This window comes from Oreochromis niloticus, linkage group LG15, assembly GCF_001858045.2.
Source record: "Oreochromis niloticus isolate F11D_XX linkage group LG15, O_niloticus_UMD_NMBU, whole genome shotgun sequence".
In the NCBI taxonomy this organism is placed as follows: Eukaryota; Metazoa; Chordata; class Actinopteri; order Cichliformes; family Cichlidae; genus Oreochromis; species Oreochromis niloticus.
Window position 1 is genome coordinate 27,159,217 of NC_031980.2, and position 21,317 is coordinate 27,180,533.

General features: G+C 39.7%; 1 protein-coding gene across 1 annotated transcript; it reads right to left on the reverse strand.

Annotated features, from left to right (window-relative positions):
• Nucleotides 1-13,758: 13,758 nt before the first annotated feature.
• On the reverse strand, nucleotides 13,759-16,436 carry LOC109194758 (zinc finger BED domain-containing protein 1-like). The gene is made up of 2 exons (XM_019345530.2): nucleotides 15,233-16,436; nucleotides 13,759-15,033 (listed from the first exon to the last, which is right to left on the reverse strand). Exons 1-2 carry the CDS (start codon nucleotides 16,303-16,305, stop codon nucleotides 14,382-14,384), a joined length of 1,725 nt encoding a protein of 574 aa, XP_019201075.1. The 5' UTR covers nucleotides 16,306-16,436; the 3' UTR covers nucleotides 13,759-14,381.
• Nucleotides 16,437-21,317: the final 4,881 nt, after the last annotated feature.

Here is a 21,317-nt window from a genome sequence, read left to right on the forward strand (position 1 = left end):
TTCATCTTTGAGGTGTTGAATTGCAGGTGGTTTGTGTGACTCCATGTGACAAAGTTCCTCACCAGACTCCTGTACTCCTCTTCCTGATAATCCCAGATCCCATAATTCAGAGTTATAGCAGAAGTTAGAGGTGTACAGGGTGAAGAGAAGAGGGGACAGCACAGTTCCCTGTGGTTCCCCTCTGCTGCTGACCACAGTGTCAGACGTGATGTCCTTTAGCCTGACGTACTGTGGTCTGTCAGTGAGGTAGTCGGCGATCCAAGCAACCAGGCAGGGGTCCACCTGCATCCTGTTTAGTTTTTCCTGAAGCAGACAGGGCCGGATTGTATTAAAGGCACTTGAAAAGTCAAGAAACAGGATCCTGACCGTGCCTTTTCCCTTGTCCAGGTGCGAGTGGGCTCTTTGTAGGAGGTACAGGAGGCATCCTCCACTCCGACATCCGCCTTGTAGGCGAACTGTAGAAGGTCCTGGGCATGTTGTACCTGTGGTCGGAGGAGGTTGAGGAGGAGCCGCTCTATACTTAATAATTAGTGGTTATAAAAGGAATAACTTTTTTTAACTGTCAGGCAATTGCAAATGCAAAGTTTCTATCAGCTCAACAAACATCAGCAAACACACTAACTGTGAATTCTGTTGCACAGTGTGTTGCTAGCTGAAGACACAGCTGCTCTGTTTTACAGGGAGAGAAAAGAAAGACAGCTAACTTTGCTCACAGATAGAGAGAAAGATGTAAGAAAGAGAGGATAAACAGGTTAGCATGTTGTATTGTGATGAATTTGAAGCTCTGTGTTGGACTGGTGCAGAGTAGCTGTGGTGCTAATGGTCAGTGGTAGGTTACATTAAGTATGGTAGATGAATTTGCATTTAAACTGACGATGCTTAGAAGAATTACATGAATTTCACCGTCAAACTAACTGCATGTGGTCTAAAATAACAACAATATACAGCCTGTTGTTATTTTAGATGTCAGATCGCTTGTGAAACATCTGCTCACTTCTTGTTGAATTCACATGTGTAAATCCAGAAAGAGCAGCAGGTCAGCAGATCACAGCCTATACTCTAAGAAAATCTACATTACATTAGAAATTATTGTGAGTTGGGATTATTTTCCCCATGCTGAGCCACTACAACCAATCTTAAGAATCACCCACCTACTGGATTCAACTTTAACTCCAAATTGTTCTGATTTTCCTGTTTCGGTGTGGAGATAACCACCTTCTACTATGTCGGTAACAGAAAAGAGTTATTTTAAATTCTCTTTCACTGCTTGTGTCGTACGAGAGATTCGTGGATTAGCAATTTGATTTTACATTGGATTAACATTTATATTGTCATGTACTAGTATTATTTCCTTATTATATTAATATAGCATATAGCATGGCAGAATTGTTCTAAAAAGATCTACTTTTTGCTTTCTTACTTTGATCACATTTCCCAGCATGTACTCTTTCACTTTTACTGGAGTAAATAAGTTGGTTCAGTATTATTTAACACAAGTATCTATAGTTCTACTTAGTAAAGAATATCTGCACTTTTGCCTGCCTCTGATAGGTATGCAGTTCCTGGAAATGACCACTTGGGGCTGATCACAAAAGTCGGGTGGTGCTGTCTCTAGCAGCACGACCAAAAGGAGTCAAATTAGTGAAAGCACTAATGTTAATGTACAAAAATGATCGATGCGTGGGTGGCAAAACTGGTATTTTTTCATTTTCATTTTTTTAGTCAATTTCAGCAGTAATAAAGTTGCCTCAAATGCACCTTACACACACCACTGTTCGTCTCAATTTTTTTTAAGCTACTAAACAAAGCCATGCTGACTATACTGAATAGTGACTGTTAGATCTGTTGTGATAATAACTAGTTAACAAACAGTAAAGATTTCTACATCTACATCTTTCATTTCTTGATATTCAAATCTAAAAAAAACCCAAACATATTGCAGTGGGTAACTGGAAGAAGAAGCAGGAGCTACAAGACACTGTAGAGCTGCAGAGGTGCAACCCTGAATTGGCTACAGTAAGTGGAACAAAATGGACAGATGGATTATTATTTTTACACTAGGGTGAAAAATAAATGGAACTGTTGGGTTCTCTATATACAATACCAGGATGGATCAAACATTAAACTCATGAAAGCAAAATATTGTGTTAATGCAGTTGGCCACTGCTGATACAAGTCATTAACATCCTGTCAACAGCCAGTCACCTGGGCTACTTTAATTAGCCCCAGTCTACTACTACTCTTCTCTGGTCTTCGCTGATTTCTCTCTCTGTTCCTGTCGTCCTTCCTTAATCTATTTATTTACTTGTTTTCTAACTTAAACTGCACATGTTCTGCTTCTATTTTCTGATTTAAATCACCATATGGAAATGGCTTATAGCCTTTTCACAAACTTACTTTTAATGTTTACCAGGTTTGGAGCTGGCACAAAGGAACCTTTTGCTCCTGCAGGTACAGACATTTTTATATTTAAAATAAAATGTTCATTAAGAGTTTGAAGGGTGTTTCCCTTTTTTTTGCCCTAATGAAAATGAAACTCTTAAAAGACAAAAGCTAAAATAGCCAAAGACCACAGTGAGTGCCAGTAATATTAGCCAGCAAAAGAAAATGAGGTTACTTTTTTGCACAGGTGGTGGTGTAATGGGTTGGGGATAGTTTCTGGGCTCTTTGGTACCTTTTGAGTCTTGTTAAATGCCACAGGCTACCTGAGTACACCAGAAGAAGAGTACACCACAGTGTACTTTTCTTCTGGGGGCTGCTTTCAGCGGGATAACCCACGCAAAGATCAAAGTTCTCTGTACTCAAATTGACTTTATAAACACCAGAACTCAACAAAAGAACACACTGAAATTGAAATATATGTCTTCACAAAATTCAAACAGATATAAATAATAAAATACAATATAAATAAGTATATATCAGATCAGATCCTGTATTACAGTAGCTGCTATACACTGCCATGCACTGATTTTATAGTGCGCTACATACAGTTGATGGAAATACATAAAATAGTTAAAACAGTTAGAATAGCACTAGAAATGGCCTACTAACTGTTGAGCAGCTAAATGAGTGGATTAGTTAAACGCACCCTTCATTTAGCTGTTGGCAGAATGTGACAGTTCTACATGCAGCTGAGTGGCATCTTTTGGAGATTATCAAGCTAGCAGATCAAAAACTGACTGATGTGACTTTTTTGTGTGTGATAGATATTTCCACCTACAGATCTTTGTGCAACACTCTTAGTGTCTGATTATTTGACACACATACTGTATACACTGAGTGTGGCAGAGAAAGGTGCATGCAAGGACAAAGGCTGCGTGGCAACTTGATGTCAGCTTGAGTCAGTCACACTGCCAGGCATTGGCAAACAGAGGTTACATAATATCACCAAGACTGCAGTGAATCCACTATTCCCCAACTTCAATTATACCACAGGAGCTTGAGCTCAGGTGGGGGTTGAGATGATTACGACTTCAAGGCACAAAATGATCCTCATATCTGTGGGGGATTACAAGGGTGAGAAACTGATTATTACCAGGCAGATGGTGAGATGTCTGACTGTTAAACTTCAGATTCTGACTCAAGACACACAAAAAAATCCCCTTCACATGTCAAAAGCCACAACAGCCAACGACAATGTAAGTTTGGGAAATAATAATATGAAATTCTTGCATTTCTCAAATCCGAGGACACGAGGAGAAAAAATGTGTTACTCAGTGTGTAATAATTTCAGTTGAGCATGTATAACTGGATGATGATCTTAAGATGTTGCATTAAGATTGAGGTGTTGGATTCTTAGGCAGAAACTTTTTATTTTCAGTATTGTAAAAATTTAAGATCCCTTTTCTTTATTTAAACAGAAAAAAATCTGCTGCCAGATCTTGGAGAGTGCTTCATGGAAGAGTACAAGTTTTAAAATGGGGGAAATGAACGTACCGCTTCAAAGACCCATATATGCTGCCAGTTTGCACATATTCCAGACACCAGTGCTTCTCAGACTCATCATAAACACAGGAGATCTTCAAAGAAAGTGCTACACCAAGCTGCCTAACTTACCAACTATATACACAGATGCTTATTAGATTTTTGTCTATCAAAACAAAAACAGGTTGCAGGGTTTTTAAACAAGATTAGGAACAATGAGAGCCTCCTGTTGGTTCTCCTGCTTATGACATTGTGATATTGTTTTGATTATATAGATTATAGAGTCATACTGCACATTTGTTAAAAAATTGCTCTTATTCAGATTCATTGTAAGAAGGCTGGGGTCTATTTAGCAGCAGTTTGCTGAGGCACCACCAGTGTGTCTTCAAGAAACTTGAAGAAGTCTAAGCTGCCTATCATTGACCTCTGATTCAGGCATACCAGGCATAAAAAAGGAAACTAACTGGTGTTGTCAACACTATGACCCTCTATAAACAGAGTGGGCTAATCTATATCTGGAAGTGACTGCATGGCTCCAGTAGTACACTGTTTGAAATGGTGCACCTACTATTTATCGATCTCATCATCTAAAAGCCACTCTGACCTTTCTTTCATCTGGTGAAGGTCACAAACTCTTTGACATTAGCGTGGAGGCCGTGTATTAGACACACTGGAGCTAAACAGTGAGGTCACTGAGGAAAATACTGATAACTGAGCTACCAGTATTACCCTTTTTAATCTATCAGAATGGTTGTAGTATTTTATGAAAATATTAAAGCTAGAACAGAATTCAGTAATGTGTGTCATACAGTGGATTTAGATGACGCTGGGAGCTTTTCAGGCAGATTGTTCCACTAACTCGACTGAGTCCATGAGCAAAAAAGCTTCATTAAATTTGTTCATTAGCCACTTACTGTGCTCTTGTCACCAGCAAATAATTAGAGTGGAGCTCAGATGCATCCAAAGTAATTTGAACATAGTTAGACAGTCTTCTAGTGTGTCTGTAATGAAGTCTATAATAACCAGTTAAATGCCAGAGGCCCATATTTCACTTATATGTTCAGATATTTACATTTCAGTGATGCAGCAGCAGATTCATAAAATAAATGCTAAACTATACTGTTTGCTCATAATAATTTTTCTGTCCTATGTAGAAATGGAACCAGACAAAGTTCCCAAATGCAAATCCCGTCCTTCAGTGAAAGTAGTTCTAGTTTCACCCACAGATTTTGTGATCCATATTTTGAGTCATTTTGAAGTTAACAGCTAACAAATTTCGAACCTGTGGGACTAATAAAGGTCATCTTATCTTATCTTATCTTATCTTATCTTATCTTATCTTATCTTATCTTATCTTATCTTATCTTAATGCTAGCAAGCTTGACTAGCAAGATACAATTATATACTGACTGGATGCAACACGCATATATCTGCCCATTAGTCCTGAGTATCAGATAAATGAAATACAATACAGTTTCACTACCCCAAACTTAAGCACGCTGTACCACACAGCAGATTGTATTATTTGTAGTGCTGTCAGCGTTAATCTCGTTAAAATGGCGTTACTGGACGGCGCTAACACATTAACGAGCTAACTGCGCTAACACGTTGATGCCGTGCAGCCCCACGCACAGGGCGATCCGCGATAACTCGCTAACGGTAATTTGCCGTGTTAATGCAGTTGTGGCGTTAACTTCATTTTAACAAGGTTAACGCTGACAGCACTAATTATTTGTCATATAATACCAATAATAATTCTCTGAAATTACAAACACAGTGCTGAGGTGTAGTTCAGCGACCCAAATAAATGGAGGTGAGGAGCAGTGGTCAGGTAATGTCAATGGGTGTTACTGCAGGGACTGTGCACAATAACATTAATCCCACTTCACCAGACACCTTCAACAAAATCAAGACGAAGAGCCCCTTAAACACGCTAATGAAAGAACATGATTTTCTTGAGAACTGGGCTTGTAACCAAGGACACTGGACTGAGTCCTCAAAGGACTGTAAACTTGAATTACAAAAATGACACACCGGTGTCCTTCTAAATTCACAGTCAAGATTAAGCCAAACTCAGAGAGACTCTAGAGTGCAGCGATTGGACTGACAATTAATCTTTCACCACAACATTGACCCAAATTATATACTTAAGACCGCAGATAAAAGTTTGAGTTGTGATGTCACTTGGTAGTTAGAAATCCAGTTGTGAAGCCTCAATTTAAGCATTTTCAATCCCACGTGGTCTTCAAAAACCAAATGTAATGAGCAGGCGGTGCATCTGCCTAAGAAACTAAGCAACATGGCAGTAATTTATCAACAACAAACTAGGCCCAACCGAAAGCACATAATTGTTTATCCTCCTTTTTAGGTCTAATGAGGGATAATTTACAAAATGAAAATCATATTGTGTTTAGTAAGACTTCACTAACAAACTACCATTTGAGAAAATCTCATCAGCAAAGTGTTGAATGAAGTCAAAGAGAAAAGGAGCATTTTGGTATAGGGCCATTTTCTCATGAACTTCTGAAAAATGGATCCAGATAAGGTAGATCAAGATTTGCTTCACCACACAGTCCTGGGAGCAGGGCTGGACTGGGACAAAAAAATGGCCCTGGCATTTTAGGCCCAGGTGGCCCACTATGATTATATTTTATGATTATACTTATATACTATCTTTTGTCTCTTCCTCACTCTGTTTTTGGGACTGCTGTCCCTCCTCCTGCACTTCTCCAAGATGGTGCTAGCAAGAGTAGTCTCCTGTGACTGTTAGTGAGTGACCATAAAGAGATGGTTACTAGTCTTTATCAAAAATAAAAAAACAATTCATTTTTGTCATTTTTGCCTCCACATTACAGGAACTGTACTTGATTTTGGTACTTTCCCATCAGCTTAAATTTCCAAGCCTAAAGACTTGTTTGCTTGTTTTTAAAGTGTAATATTTATCAGCAAAAGTAAAATGCTAACATTTTAAACTATACATGGACAATACGATGTCAGCTGTCGAGTCTTCTCTTTTATTTTGTAGGAGAAAATGTGAAAAGCGTTCAAGCATGTGTTAACTACAGGCCTTATTGCAGGTAAAAACCTTGATTTAATGGAGAGGGAACACGAATCACAAAAATGGTAACTTATGGGTTTTAGGACTCATTCCTGCAAAAAAATCATTGGATATTCTTTGAAAAAAGAGCCAGGTGAAGTCTTTTGCAACACTAACTACTTGGCAGTTACCTAGCAACAGTGTTCCATTGACATGGGTTTTACCACTAGGATGCAAAGGAAATCTTGCAGCCCTCAGATTCAGTCTCCCTTTTAAACGTAGTTTTTTTTTTGTCAGATATTGCTGCATAGAGAAAAAATATGAGTGACCTGTCAAAACATACAATATAACATACATGTGTGAGGAGAATACAATTGCAAAAAAACAAGCTTCAGCACAAACATTAAAAACATATGCACATACACTGCACTTGCTGCTGGTTATTCATCCAGAACTCTGCCCTCCACCAAACTTTCTCTTTAGGATGAAAAAGCCACCTGCTGACTTCTACTGTAAAAGCTGTTATCTCCAGAAAGCAGAGCAGCACTGGAACATATTTTCTTTTTCTTTTTTTCTCCCAATCAGTATAAAGCCGGGCTGCTTGTTGATCTCAAGCAGACTTAAAAAAAACCCCTTCATCCAAACTTATGAAGTTTGAAATGCTCACATGGCTCCAGCAGCTCCTTGAACTTCTCCCCTGGACCCCCTCTTGGCTCAGCTAAGCTTGAGAAATTAGGAAAGTGTGAAAAAAAGCAGAAAAGAAAAACATCAAGCCGCAGTCAGCTGCCAAGAGAACTGATGGTATAATTTCATATGGAAATGAGAGTGCTGTCGTCCAAGGAAGAAAATGTAAAAACATCACCAAAGGGCCTACAGTAATTGAATGTCACTCAGAGGGGCTGCTGTGCTTTGCTACAGCCTGATATGCAGTGTAAATGCATCGTGGGATATTCACATCTTTCCTGGAAGAATTTAGGAAAGGAAAAACCTGTAACTTTGTGCTGAGTCATGTCCTGTGGGGGAAATGACTCCTGATGTCCTCTCACTATGTCGCCAGTTGCTGTGTCATGCCAGCTGGAGTGCCAGCCAGTATTTCCCTCAGCTTGTGTCACTGTTGTGGCCCATTAACTACACTATGCCAAGTTTGTCACTGCCATTTTGAAATCACAAACACTGTTTCAGTTTAAGAAAACAACCACAAATTAACAGCTCAACCGCAGAGGTGTGAAAGATCATTTCAACTTAGAGATTTTATGTTCAGGAGGAATTATGTAAATTGAAAAGATTAGAGGGTCAAGCTTTAGGGTGTATTATAATGGAAATCATAAGTAACTGAGCGCCCTGTTACCAGCACTAATGAATGTTTTTATAATGGAAATGGTAAATGGCCTGTATTTATATAGCGCTTTTCTAGTCCCTAAGGACCCCAAAGCGCTTTACATATCCAGTCATTCACCCATTCACACACACATTCACACACTGGTGATGGCAAGCTACATTGTAGCCACAGCCACCCTGGGGCGCACTGACAGAGGCGAGGCTGCCGGACACTGGCGCCACCGGGCCCTCTGACCACCACCAGTAGGCAACGGGTGAAGTGTCTTGCCCAAGGACACAACGACCGAGACTGTCCGAGCCGGGGCTCGAACCTGCAACCTTCCGATTACAAGGCGAACTCCCAACTCTTAAGCCACAATCACCCCCTGCTATACACACATCTAATAACATTAGATAACATGTTTTAACATCTTTACTGAGGATTACACCAGTCTGTCTCAGAACAGAATTGCCAATTTTGATCCCCAGCAGGTGTGTCGCCGAGTGGGGAAAAACAGTTCGACACATGAACAGGTTGGTGGTGTACCTGGGGCTTCAGTTTAAGACTATGCTTCCTCCTCACCGTCACCCAGCCGTCCTCTTTCCTCAGCTGCTCGGTGCCTGCTGGGAGGCAGCTAGCGGGGCCTACGCTATCTTCGGCTGCACTGGCTACAGGGGCCTGGCTAGCTACAGGTGTATCAAGGGTGCGAAGCCGAGTCTCCAATTCAGTAATCCTGGCCTCCAGAGCTGCAAAAAGTCTACATTTATTCTAGACTGAAGAAGTCACTTGGATGAGTGACGAAACGTTTCTTCCACTGAAAACGCTATGTCCAGATGAACAGAATCAACTTTTGGAGAGCTACATTTATTACAAGTATCATTACTGCTAAAGGAGGCCAAGAAGTAACTAAACATCTGACACAATAAGCAGGAAAGTGCAGGAGGGACAGGTGAAGAGGCCATGCTCCTAGTGAGTCCGCTACAAGCTAAGCTAGCGAAACGGTAAAGACACAGTGAGTGAATACTTTGGCAATAAATTAGGGAGACAGTACACAGAGAGTGTGCTTCGGATGAAGCAAGTGAAAATTATACTATGAAAAAAGAAGTTTTCTAAAGTTTTTTAAATTTGCTACACAGATAAGCTACTCAAAAACACGACTGTGTGTTGGAACAGGAAGTGATACTCTACCGCAGAGAGAGGGAACACCAAGTGACAGCTCCCTAATAATAATGACTAATAATGACATCATTACTCTGTTCTAGTCCAATCAGCTTCCTGCCCATCTTCTGTGAGCCAATCAGCCTCTATTCTGTATATTTTAAATCTCAGGGCTATTCTGTCTTTCACACTCTAATTTGTGCAACCCGCCTCCTCCTATCAATGCCCCAACCTGGTCACTCTGAGCCCCATTAAAGCTTCCATCTTCATCAACTACTCTGTCCTAACTCACAGCTGGGGTTCAGTTCTATGATAGGCCATTAGAGTCTAATTGCCAAATAGCTTAATTAAATTCTTTGTAAAAATCATGTCTTTTCCCCCAAATGATCTCTGTATTGAAATCCTCACAATATATACATTATAGAAAAAATTGTGCGACTTTCATATTGCAACTTGGGCATGTAAAAACATTAAATTACATTTAACAATTTGGTCACCTATACCATCCAATCTGAGAATATCCATGTTAGCAACTGGCAGTCTTTGTACTTATCATTCCAAAATGTAAACTTTGTCATCTTAGAATCATTTAAATTACCCACGGCTATATTCTATAGGATCGGCTCTTGGCATATCGCTGTAAAAATGTAAAGCAGAAATTATTTCAATCCTATCAAGGCCTACTGGCCCAATGTTTAACTTCTGTGTCCAGTGTGCTCCGTAAAGAACCTCCAATATAGGCCATGTTAGCTCAATAAATGCCCTAGGGTGAAAAGATATTCTCCTTGTCAGAAAAATAAGACCCATTATTTCATATTTATTTGTTATTTTGTATTTGCATGCTCAGTGTGTCCATGGAGGGGGAGGTCACACGAGCAAGATTTCATTAGATTGGTGATTACACCGATTATATCTAAGGTAATCCATGCTTTTAAATTTCCAGTAGACTGATGCCTTAAATGTTTTCATGTATGCTGTCAGTTATCAGGCCAGTCATTTGCTTTATGGTAGGTGTCCTGTCCTAAACTTCCCTTCCAACGTGCCAACTAAATCTTAGCTTTATGCAGTGTTATGTAATGCTGTCTACCTCCAGTGCCACAGTGTGTTCTATAATTTGTTATTTTCTTATCCAGTCCTTGCAGACCAATAAAACTTTATTGATATTTTCAGCCACAGTGACATGTCCCTCCTGGGCTCTCTGAACCCACACAGCTTAGAACACGAGCTATTAGACCAGGCTGTTTAGAAGACAGGCGGTTTAAAGCAGAGCAAAAAAGAGCCTTGAAATGACTGAAGTGTAAGAATTACAAAACAAAAAAGGGCAAAAAGAATGTTTTGATGTCACCATATCTACTGTCTAACTGTGTTCTACATATAGGCATGTAGACAGCAATTATGGATGACAGATGGAATAAATAGTCATCAGGCTACTAGTATGTGATCATGTATGGAAAGCTAGAATGACTTAAATATAATAACAATGTTAATGAAATTATTTATAGGTCACATTCACATGCTGCTATACAGACATTCTAACATTGTAATGGGGAAATTATTGAAAGATTCTGAAACATTCTATTTCATTGTAAATAATTACTTTGTTAACTTCTGAACATCAACCAGATCACTAGCAGTAGTTTTTTTAAGCCTTATAGTAATACATTTTGAATGAACTTTCAAATGGAAATTTGGGTGTTCCAAATATTAGAAAAACGGATGGCTGTTAGCCATAATGTTGATAATGTCACTGCTGGTAGAAGTAGCAGGATGCTATGCACTGCGGAAAACCAGCTAGCTTGGCATCCATCTGCAAATTCACTTTGCTGCGGACATTGCACCACTCTGCTGGTCCACCTCATGCTCCACTGTCACATCATTAATGAATATCATACATGAAGCATTGACGCTTGGGACAGCACCTCTTCCACAACACCACGGGGAACAACCATTGCCTCCAAAGGTCGTAGCAATCAAGGGCCAAATAAAGGTCCTTTTTGTGTCCTTTTCTTAGTCTTGGTGCTTGGGTTGGAATAATTTACACCTCAGAGTGGTTGTTTAAACTGGGAAAGCCAGCATTAACAAGTTTTATCTAAAATAATATACTGAATATGGTCTTAAATGGCTGACTATTTACACATGTAGCAGTTATAAAGTACACATTTGTAGTTTGTGTTGGTTAAAATACAATATTCACCCTCTTTGTGCTCTGTTTTAGATTAGCTCCTAAATGACTATGTTTATTTCTATCTCTGTCTGCCATTTGGCGCTGAGCACATAGTTTATAGAGAGTGTCAGAGCATTTCACTGAAAACGGCTGTCTGCTGTTGAAATGGCTCTACAAGAGAAGCAGGATGAAAAACATGAGTTGATGGCTGAACGGCGAACAGATGAAAGCCAAGGGGAGCAGAAGAATTAGGAAATGGTTCTCTGTTTATCAGTACCACAGTCCCTTTTCACACTGCTGTTTGAAACTGCTGTTATAAGATTAACATTTCAAAATCCACATGGTTACCAAGGAACCATTTAGGTGTGAGGTTAGGTAGCATTTAAGTCAAATGATAAAGCAGGGTTTCAGAACCTACAAGTACTTTTTAAGCTTTAAAAAAGATAACTGTTATATTTTTTTTCCCTTTGTGTACAGTGCTGTCCAAAAGTCTTGAGCCATCCTGATTTCTTTATATTTTGGAAATTAGGAAATAAGTGTTTTGTTCACTGGCAGATGGAAACATCCTTATAAATACAGTATATTAAGGAAAAAAACTGACTGTTAGAATCAGTGTTGGTCAAGTTACTTGAAAAAAGTAATTAGTTACTGATTACTGATTACTTCTCCAAAAAAGTAATCCCGTTACTTTACTGATTACTTATTTTCAAAAGTAATTAGTTACTTAGTTACTTTTCAAAAACATGATACACTACCTGAATGCGTGATAAAGCAATAGACCTTTTGGGCCAATTCTACTTTTTCTGCATAATCCATCATATAAAAGTGAATCAAATGGAAAAGTGTCGTTTTAAAAAATTGTTTATTACTTTTAATCTTAACTTTATAAACACTGCATCAAACAAAAATTAAATTAAATTCAACAGTCTTTGACTTTAATAAATTTGTTTAACATTTAAACATATTTCTGCACATTACACCATATTTTAAGAAAATAAAGGCTTAAACTGTATTTCTGCATACTCCAGTAACCATCCATCCATCCGCTTATCCTTTTCAGGGTCGCGAGGGGCGCTGGAGCCTATCCCAGCTGTCATAGGGCGAGAGGCGGGGTACACCCTGGACAGGTCGCCAGTCTGTCACAGGGCCAACACACAGGGACAGACAACCATTCGCACCTAGTGGCAATTTGAATTATCCAATTAACCTATCCCCACAAGCTGCATGTCTTTGGACGGTGGGAGGAAGCCGGAGTACCCGGAGGGAACCCACGCAAACACGGGGAGAACATGCAAACTCCACACAGAAAGACCCCGGCCTGATGGTGGAATTGAACTCAGGACCTTCTTGCTGTGCGGCAACAGTGCTAACCACCGTGCCACCGTGCTGCCCAGCATATAACATAAATTATTTTTGTGTATACACACACATCCTTTCATATAGATACAGCAAAAAATAAATAAATAAAATAAATAAAATTAACAATAACATCTTTTAACAGTTTGTAAAGTGCAGAGAGGCATAATACTGAGATTACCAAAACAGAAAATGCTATTGCATGCTACATTTAGGCTGTTAATCCAGTCTCAAAAGACCTATGTTTTATTGTTTTCTTTTGGACTGAAACAGTGGTTATATTGCATCAGCAGAAGATTCTCAAACCTTCTATCAGACATTCTGTTCCTTTTTGGGGAAAGCACCAATCCACCTAAACTGAACAGCCGTTCCACTGGTGCACTGGATGGAGTTGGACTGTTGTATTTCATGTACATCTTTTTGAGATTTGGGAACTGATTCAGAATCTCAAGCTCATAGCCTGACCTTAAAAAGTCAGTTACTTCTTTTTCTGCTGAGAAGCTTTCTGTGGGCTGATTTTCAAATTCAAAAAAGTCCATTTCGGCTAGGCTTGCTGGCATTTGGGACACATTAGTGTTCTCAGTTGCAGGAGCAGCTTTACGACACTCTGTTATCAGGAGCTCTTTCACATACTCTCTCCTATGCTCATCTCTCAGCCAACGAAGTTTAAACTTGGGACAAGTGGCCGCTGCGAGAAGTCCTTCTTGGCTATCCAGAACAGCATCAAAATGAGTCTTGATGGCCTGTAACATACAATATGATGCATCTAAGAATAAAATTATTTTACTATATAATTACTAGGGCTGTCAAATGATTAAAATTTTTAATCAGATTAATCACAGCCTAAAAATTAATTAATCATGATTAATCGCAACTCGAAATATGACCAAAATGTGTGCAAACATACGGACAGATAGCGGATTTTTACACACTTGTTAGTGTTATTTAATGCTAAGACCACGCTGAGTGAACGCAGGCCACTCAGCGTGGTCTGACGTAGGCTGGGTGTTGTGCTGGAAGCGAATTAATCACAGCCTAAAAATTGATTAATCGCAACTCGAAATATATGTGTATATGTGTATATATGTGTAAAAATCGGGACAGATAGTGGTTTTTAACACACTTGTTTGTTTTATTTATTATTAATTGTGAGTACAAGCAGTACAAGCAGAACAGGGCTTCAAATAATTGTGAGGGATTTTTACTGAATGTTTTCCACCCGTTTAAATCTAGCACATTGTTTTATCCATATACATCTTCAAGTTCACAGAACATAGGCCTAATTCAACAGGCAAAATAGAAAAAATCTCCAATCATCCTTTTGGGTAAGGTAGATTAGTGCAAAAAAATATGAACAACAGTGAAAAGTATTGTTTAAATCACATTCAACCATAGAACAAGCTCTAAACACACGGTCCTCTGGTCTACTCATCCTTCAGCCAGTTGCTGAGACAAACCAACTTGTCCACGTTCTCTGAGTGCAGAGCAGACCTCTTCTTGTTCACAATGTGCCCTGCTACAGAGAACAGCCTCTCACAGGGCACTGTGGAGGCAGGAGTGGCCAGGTATCTGCGAGCAAGGCGGGCCAGCTGGCTGTGGGCTCCTGCATGAGCTGCCCACCACTGTAAGGGACAGTCCTCTAAGGCAGTGCAGGGCTCTGCTCTGTAGCGCTGTATGGCTCTGTCCTGCTGTACCTCCTCCTCTGACTCAGAGTCAGAGTCCATCTGCAGCAGGCTCAGCCTCTTCTTGGCTGGACCTTCTTCTGCAGTGTGTGATCTTCTAGGAGAGTCTTCATGCAGCATGCCTGCCAGTGTGGTCCACACTGCTTCTCTGTCAGTCTTGGGCACACTGCGTAGGTCTTTAAAACGTGGGTCCAGTGCAGTTGCGATCTGGAGCCATGCATAGTTGGTATGTTCCTGGCGGGAAGCAAGGTCTTCCTTAAACTTCTCTTTAAACCTCACCACATATGCAGGGTCCTCATCAGTTACTTCCATGACACGGCGCAGGTGGCAGAAGGCTGGTAGAACTACAGAGCAGGAGACGTAGGCCTCTCCTCCCAGCAGTTCAGTCACATATCTGCAGTGGAATACACACACACACACACAGATAAGACAGCAAATTAAAAAAAGCTTTTTAATACTAGGTAATATTAATAAAATATTTGATTTCATTTATTTTTTAAATAAGACATTTTCATAATAACAAAACTGATTTAAGATGTATGTTTGATACATTTAATCTAAACCTACAATTATGGTCACAATGACAGGCTCACCTGCAGGGCTCTAGAAGTGTCTCCAGTCTCTGGAGTTTGTCCCACTCTGGAGGCGTCAGGAGGACAAGTTTATGCTTTTGTTTATCCAGAGTCGCGGTTACTGCAGTTTGGTTGCGGATCAAGCGCTTCACCATCTCCAGCGTGGAGTTCCAGCGCGTAGGCACGTCCTGGGCCAACGGCTCCTGCTTGCGCCCCAGTGACACCTGCTCTGCGTTCAGCTCTGCTGTGTTTGCTGGGCTGTGCTTAAAATGGCCAACAATTTTGCGGCATTTGGCCAGCGCAGTGACAAAGCCACTGTCTGCGAGACTCACTGTGATGCATCTCTGTAGAATGTGCGCGGTACACGGCATGTGATTGAATGGCATGATGCGAGCTGCGGCGATCATATTGCGCGCACTGTCCGTGCCTACTGTTGTCACCTTCTCCTCAATTCTCCACCTGCGAGCAACAGTCTGGAACTGCTCTGCACAAGCCTCCGCAAAGTGCCGCTCTTCCGTTTTCATTATAGTCAGCGCAAAGGATGTCAGACCCCAGGCTTCAGTGATTAAATGCGCAGTAACTCCCAGGTAATTGTCATTACTCAATGATGTCCAGTGGTCTCCTGTCAGAGCCACGCATTCTGTGTGAACTAAAGCCTCTTCTTTTTTCTTTTTCTCCGTTTCATACAGTTCGTGGATTCGAATTGTTATTGTGCTTCTCGCTGGGGGCTTGTAGGACGCGTCCTGAGATGCAACCTTTAAAACATCCGCAAAGCCCTTGTCCTCCACAATGCTTAGCGGTCTACAGTCCTTTGCTATCCATTTGGCTATATTGTCGGTCAGTTTGTCCAAAGAAGACTTACCGAGTGGCCTGCGTTCACTAAGAGTGGTCTGACGCAGGCCGGGTGAAGCTGCTGCCCCGACAAACGCGTGTTTGGCATTAAAGTGGTATTTTAAGGTCGAATTTGAACGGTGAAATTGAAACTCTTTACTACAGTGAGTGCAAATTACAACGCGTTTGTTTATTGTCCCATCTATGTTCTTCTTGTATTTAAATTCCCCATCCAGAAGGCCATCCTGTTCCTGCTTCTCCATTTTCAGTGGCGCGGTAAACAAATCAAGTGGAATTATGGGAGCGACTTTTCTGCGTGTTGCGCTAAATAGTTAAATATTCTAACGTAATTAATTCCAAAATTTAATTATCGCAATTAACGCGTTAATTTCGACAGCTATAATAATTACCTATTGTCATTATTTTGTGGGCTTTACAGCTCTAAACCATCTATATTTTCTATTATCAATACTGTATGAGATTTAATTTTGGTTGAGGCTTTTGTTGATATTATGATTAATATTCATGATTAATGATGATCAATATCCCTGATATTTAACAAGGGGTGAATACTTGGTCTTTTATTCTATCATTTTAATAATTGTACATGCTGCTTAAAACAAAGTATAACATCCACCCACTGTGAATGGTATAATAAATTTAACAAATCCACCCAAAGCAATTAATAATAATCTTACCTTTACAATGACATCTGGAAGGCTGGCTGTCATTCTAGAGAGGTCATCTTTCAGGGCAAGCGTCTTTGACATCAGGCTTGTGAGTGTTGGCAGTAAAGCCCCATAGGTGCACTCATCCCCTTGTAAGATGTCCAGAGCCACTGTCAGGGGCTTCATCACAGTACAGTACTCTTTCAAGAACTGGTACTCCCTTTCATTAAGGCACTTGATTCCCAGTTTTACACACAGGGGATTAAGTTCATTCAAGGGAATTGTGATGATTCTAGAAATGGCCTCATACAGGGAATTCCACCTTGTGGATGTCGGTACCATTAGTTTCCTCCGGCTGACTTCCTCCACCTGTTCAGAGGCTAATGTTGATCGACTTGCTTTAGTCCAAAGAGCAGAACATTTTGCAATGCTACTCCTATATACAGCCTTTGTGTCTGCACAGGAATTTAGATGTTTGTCAACATCGCTTGTTGAAATCAAGTTAATTGTGTGCGATGCACATCTGTAGTGTGGAGGGAGGCTAAACTGTGCATCACCAGATGCAGTTGAAAGAGCTTCTATGACATCAGTAAAGGTCGGTTCCTCGTCATCACCTTCTTCATTTTCAGATTCAGACTCCAAATGACAGGGCTGACATACTCTGAATGCTTTGGCAAAATTGGATGCATTATCCGTTACAGTGGCAATAACTTTGCCTTGTAGTCCATATGATGAATGGATTTCTTCAATCTCTGCTCCAATTACATCATAGGTATGGCTGCCTCTAATTCTCTTGCATGCTAGGGCGTATGGGCAGAAATCTGTGCCATCAGAAACTGAATTTGAATAAGTTAAATTTGAATTTGAATTGCTCAGATTGAATCTGAATTGTAACTTGAATAAATGCTTTTGAAAACTGAATTTGAATTAGTCTAATTTGAAATTGAATTTATGGTTTGAAAATGATCATCACTAAATTGAAATTGAATTTTATATATTGAAAATGAATTCATTTGCTTTGAAACTGCATTTTATCCTTTAAAAATTCAGCTCTCCAATAATTTCAGTTTCACTCTCACCATTCAGTTTCAGTTCTACAATTCAATTTCAGTTCCAAAATTCAGTTTTTTGGAACTTACATCCGGTTCCGGTTCAAGAGTAAACGAGCGCAGATTAATAGAACTATGTTTTACTAGCGGACCGAAAGTGTTACTGACGGGAATCTACAGCGTCTTGAGCTGAATTAAGACTTCAGAAGTCATTCGTCATGTCGAATGACCAGCGGATAAACTCTCAGCTTGGTAATAAATGTATTACATGTATAAGAACAAGCGTCATGTTAACAATTGATAAAAACAATCTCATAAAAACTTTTATGCTTATTGTAGCTGTTAGCTAAAAACGCTAATTTAGCCTAGTTTGCCCTGGATTTAGCTTTGACAAACAAATATGATCGACTGTTTCTAGTAGAATTCCAAAGTTGTCATCTTGTACCCTGTCAGAGCCCTGTATGCTAGCAGAGACCCCTACAGTAGGGAAACATGCAAAACAGTGTCCAAACCTTTGTATTTTAGCTTTATTTATGTCTTACACAGCATCCCAACTCTTTAGCTAACTTAATTAATGAATTCATTTTCAATATATAAAATTCAATTTCAATTTAGTGATGATCATTTTCAAACCATAAATTCAATTTCAAATTAGACTAATTCAAATTCAGTTTTCAAAAGCATTTATTCAAGTTACAATTCAGATTCAATCTGAGCAATTCAAATTCAAATTTAACTTATTCAAATTCAGTTTCTGATGGCACAGATTTCTGCCCATAAGGGCGGCCTTGTTGCGTTGTAATGTGGAATTAATCCAGTGAACTGTTACACCCATAAGACTTTTATTATTTACCGGCCAGATGTCAGCAGTGGTGGAAACAAACTCTGCCTCTTCGAGTGTAGCCTTCAAGTTAGAGTTCATTTTGTCATATTCTCTCTCAAGGTATCCTACAAATGACTTTCTCTGGGGCAGCTTGACACCACTTTTAGTTGGTATTTTTTCTACGATATGTCGGAATGATTCAGAGTCTACAGTGGAAATCGGCAACATGTCCTCGAAGTGGAAGTAGAAGTAGATGTCGTAGCGACAGCAGTCATGTCAGTGGGGGGATCCTGGGGGTTTTCTGTCAATTTAACATTCTTGTGGCAGCGTGCTAGGTGCTTGCTCAGGTTGGAAGTGGAATTTTTCGACGTAGAAAGAAGTTTTCTTCCGATGCAGAGTGTACAACGTACGCTAATGTTTTTGTCGCTTTTTAAAGAGTCAAATTCAAAGTAATGTCGGTATTTCCAAGTATTAAATACTGCACGATCATACTCTATCCCTCGCTCCATGTTTTCTATTGTTGATTTACAGACGTGCTACCACAGCCGTCGCACTCGCTTACTTCATTGTCATGAGACATTCTCGCAAAACATTCTCGGTTTTAGTAACGCAGTAACGCAGCATTCCTACGGGAAAGTAACGGTAATCTAATTACTGTTTTTGCAATAGTAATCCCTTACTTTACTCGTTACTTGAAAAAAGTAATCAGATTACGCGTTACTGCCCATCTCTGGTTAGAACTGCCTTCTAACGAACATGAAACTAAATATTTAGTATGATGATCTTTATTCTTCAACATTTGGCTAGCTTTCTTGTAATTTATTTAAGTTTTTACTGTTTGTTTTTTTATGTAAGATGCTCAGATACAGTTGTATGAATTTAGCCATACCCTTAACCCCAAACATGTAACCAGCAACCTGGCAGATGTTACACTGCCATGTTTTATAATCTCATGGTAAATGCATTTCAACAAGTAAAAAGAAGAAAGCAGCTAATTAAACCATATTTCTTTCATTCCTTAAATATGACTGCTAGTGTCACATAATGGTTTAATGGGGGCTACTGTGCATTTCATTATTACATGATGATGTACAGTTCAGATTGAACATGACTGATGATCAAATTGTTTGAATTACAGGAATACAAAGTCTGTTTCATGAATTTGACCCATTTGGGTATGCTACACAGTTGAAAATTCAAACATCACAGGTGTCATGGTCCCTGAGTCTGATGATTCAGTGTTTCGTGATAATTAATATTATTTGGTGTTTTAGTTTATTCTGGTTATGTTTTCTGATTTCTAGTTCCTAGGTTTTGGTTTCCTTGTTCTCCGTTTTCAGTTCAGTCATGTCTCTGTGTAAAGCCCATGTTTCTTAGTCTGTGGCTTTGTGTGTGTGTTGAGTTTCCTGTTTTACTTTGAAGGTCCATGTCTTATGTGAATGTGTCTGGTTTTGCTTCCCTAGTCTTGTTAGCCCTTATTTCTCCCAGCTGTGTTTCCCTCTTGTCTCCTATTCCCTGATTACTCCACTGTGTATATAAGCCCTGTGTTTCCTTCTGCTTGTTGCTGGTCTGTCTGTGTTGTCTCCCTGTGTGTTCTCCCTGACGGTCTCCCTCAGTGTCTTCAGGTTTCAGTCAGTGCCTGGGTTTGGGTCCTTACCTCACCTCCACACATCTGCGGTCGCAGCCGTGACAACAGATTAGATTTGAATTTAAACAGGTCACTGGAGATCTGGTGGATATTAAGTGGTCAATGCACGTTACTCATCAGTCATCATCATTGATCACCCTAACCCTATCAAAATATGCATTAAAAAAAGTTAGACTTCCAAATAGAATTTTGTGGGTATAAAGCCTGGTGTGGTGGTGGTTGCAATCACAGGACTGGAGGACAAGGGATTGGATGTTCTTTCATGTTCTGAAGATGTAAAAGTTAGTCTTAACAATTACAAGCATGAAACGTGAGATCTTTGTGGAATCATTTATAGCAAAGCTATGTGTAAAGATGGCTTCAGGTCTTTAATCCCCTGCTGCACAGCAGTTCATTTACTACAAGAACTGTTTGCAATTCTGCTTTCCCAGGTTGCTGAGCCACATATTTTGCTTTATTGAATTTGCTTCCAAAGACGAACTTGACCTCTTCTGGTACAATTAATCCCATCTGGGCACACAGCAAAAACACCAGTGTTAAATTAACACTGGAGAGTGTTTATATGTGTCCACACCTCTGAGTGTTAAATATAACACTGTTGAGTGTTAAATGAACACTTTTGGCAGTGTTATATTTTTTAACGTAACCAAGTCAGTTTTGAAGATTTACAACGACTGACACAGAGCAGTGCTGATTTTCTAACACTGGAATATTTCTAACATTTTGAGTTATTTTCCAGTGTTAGAAAATCAGCACTGCTCTGTGTCAGTCGTAAATCTTCAAAACTGACTTGGTTACTTTAAAAAATATAACACTGCCAAAAGTGTTCATTTAACACTCAACAGTGTTATATTTAACACTCAGAGGTGTGGACACATATAAACACTCTCCAGTGTTAATTTAACACTGGAGTTTTTGCTGTGCAGGAGTATAGGAGTATATCTAACCCTTGGTATTTTACAGGGTTGTTCTATGCTGAGGGGTGTAGTTTAAATGTCAAACTAACCATAAGCGAGACACTACTGCTCACACTGGTCCTTAGACATGAATATAACCTGGGGAATAGATGCTGATTGCTGACAATGAT

What these genes read in the sequence shown, in the direction of transcription:
- LOC109194758 (XM_019345530.2), bottom strand. Translation starts at nt 16,305, where the DNA reads ATGGAGAAGCAGGAACAGGATGGCCTTCTGGATGGGGAATTTAAATAC. An exon ending in ACACTTCTAGAGCCCTGCAG is followed by an intron (nt 15,034 to 15,232) that starts GTGAGCCTGTCA and finishes ATTCCACTGCAG; the next exon opens with ATATGTGACTGAACTGCTGG.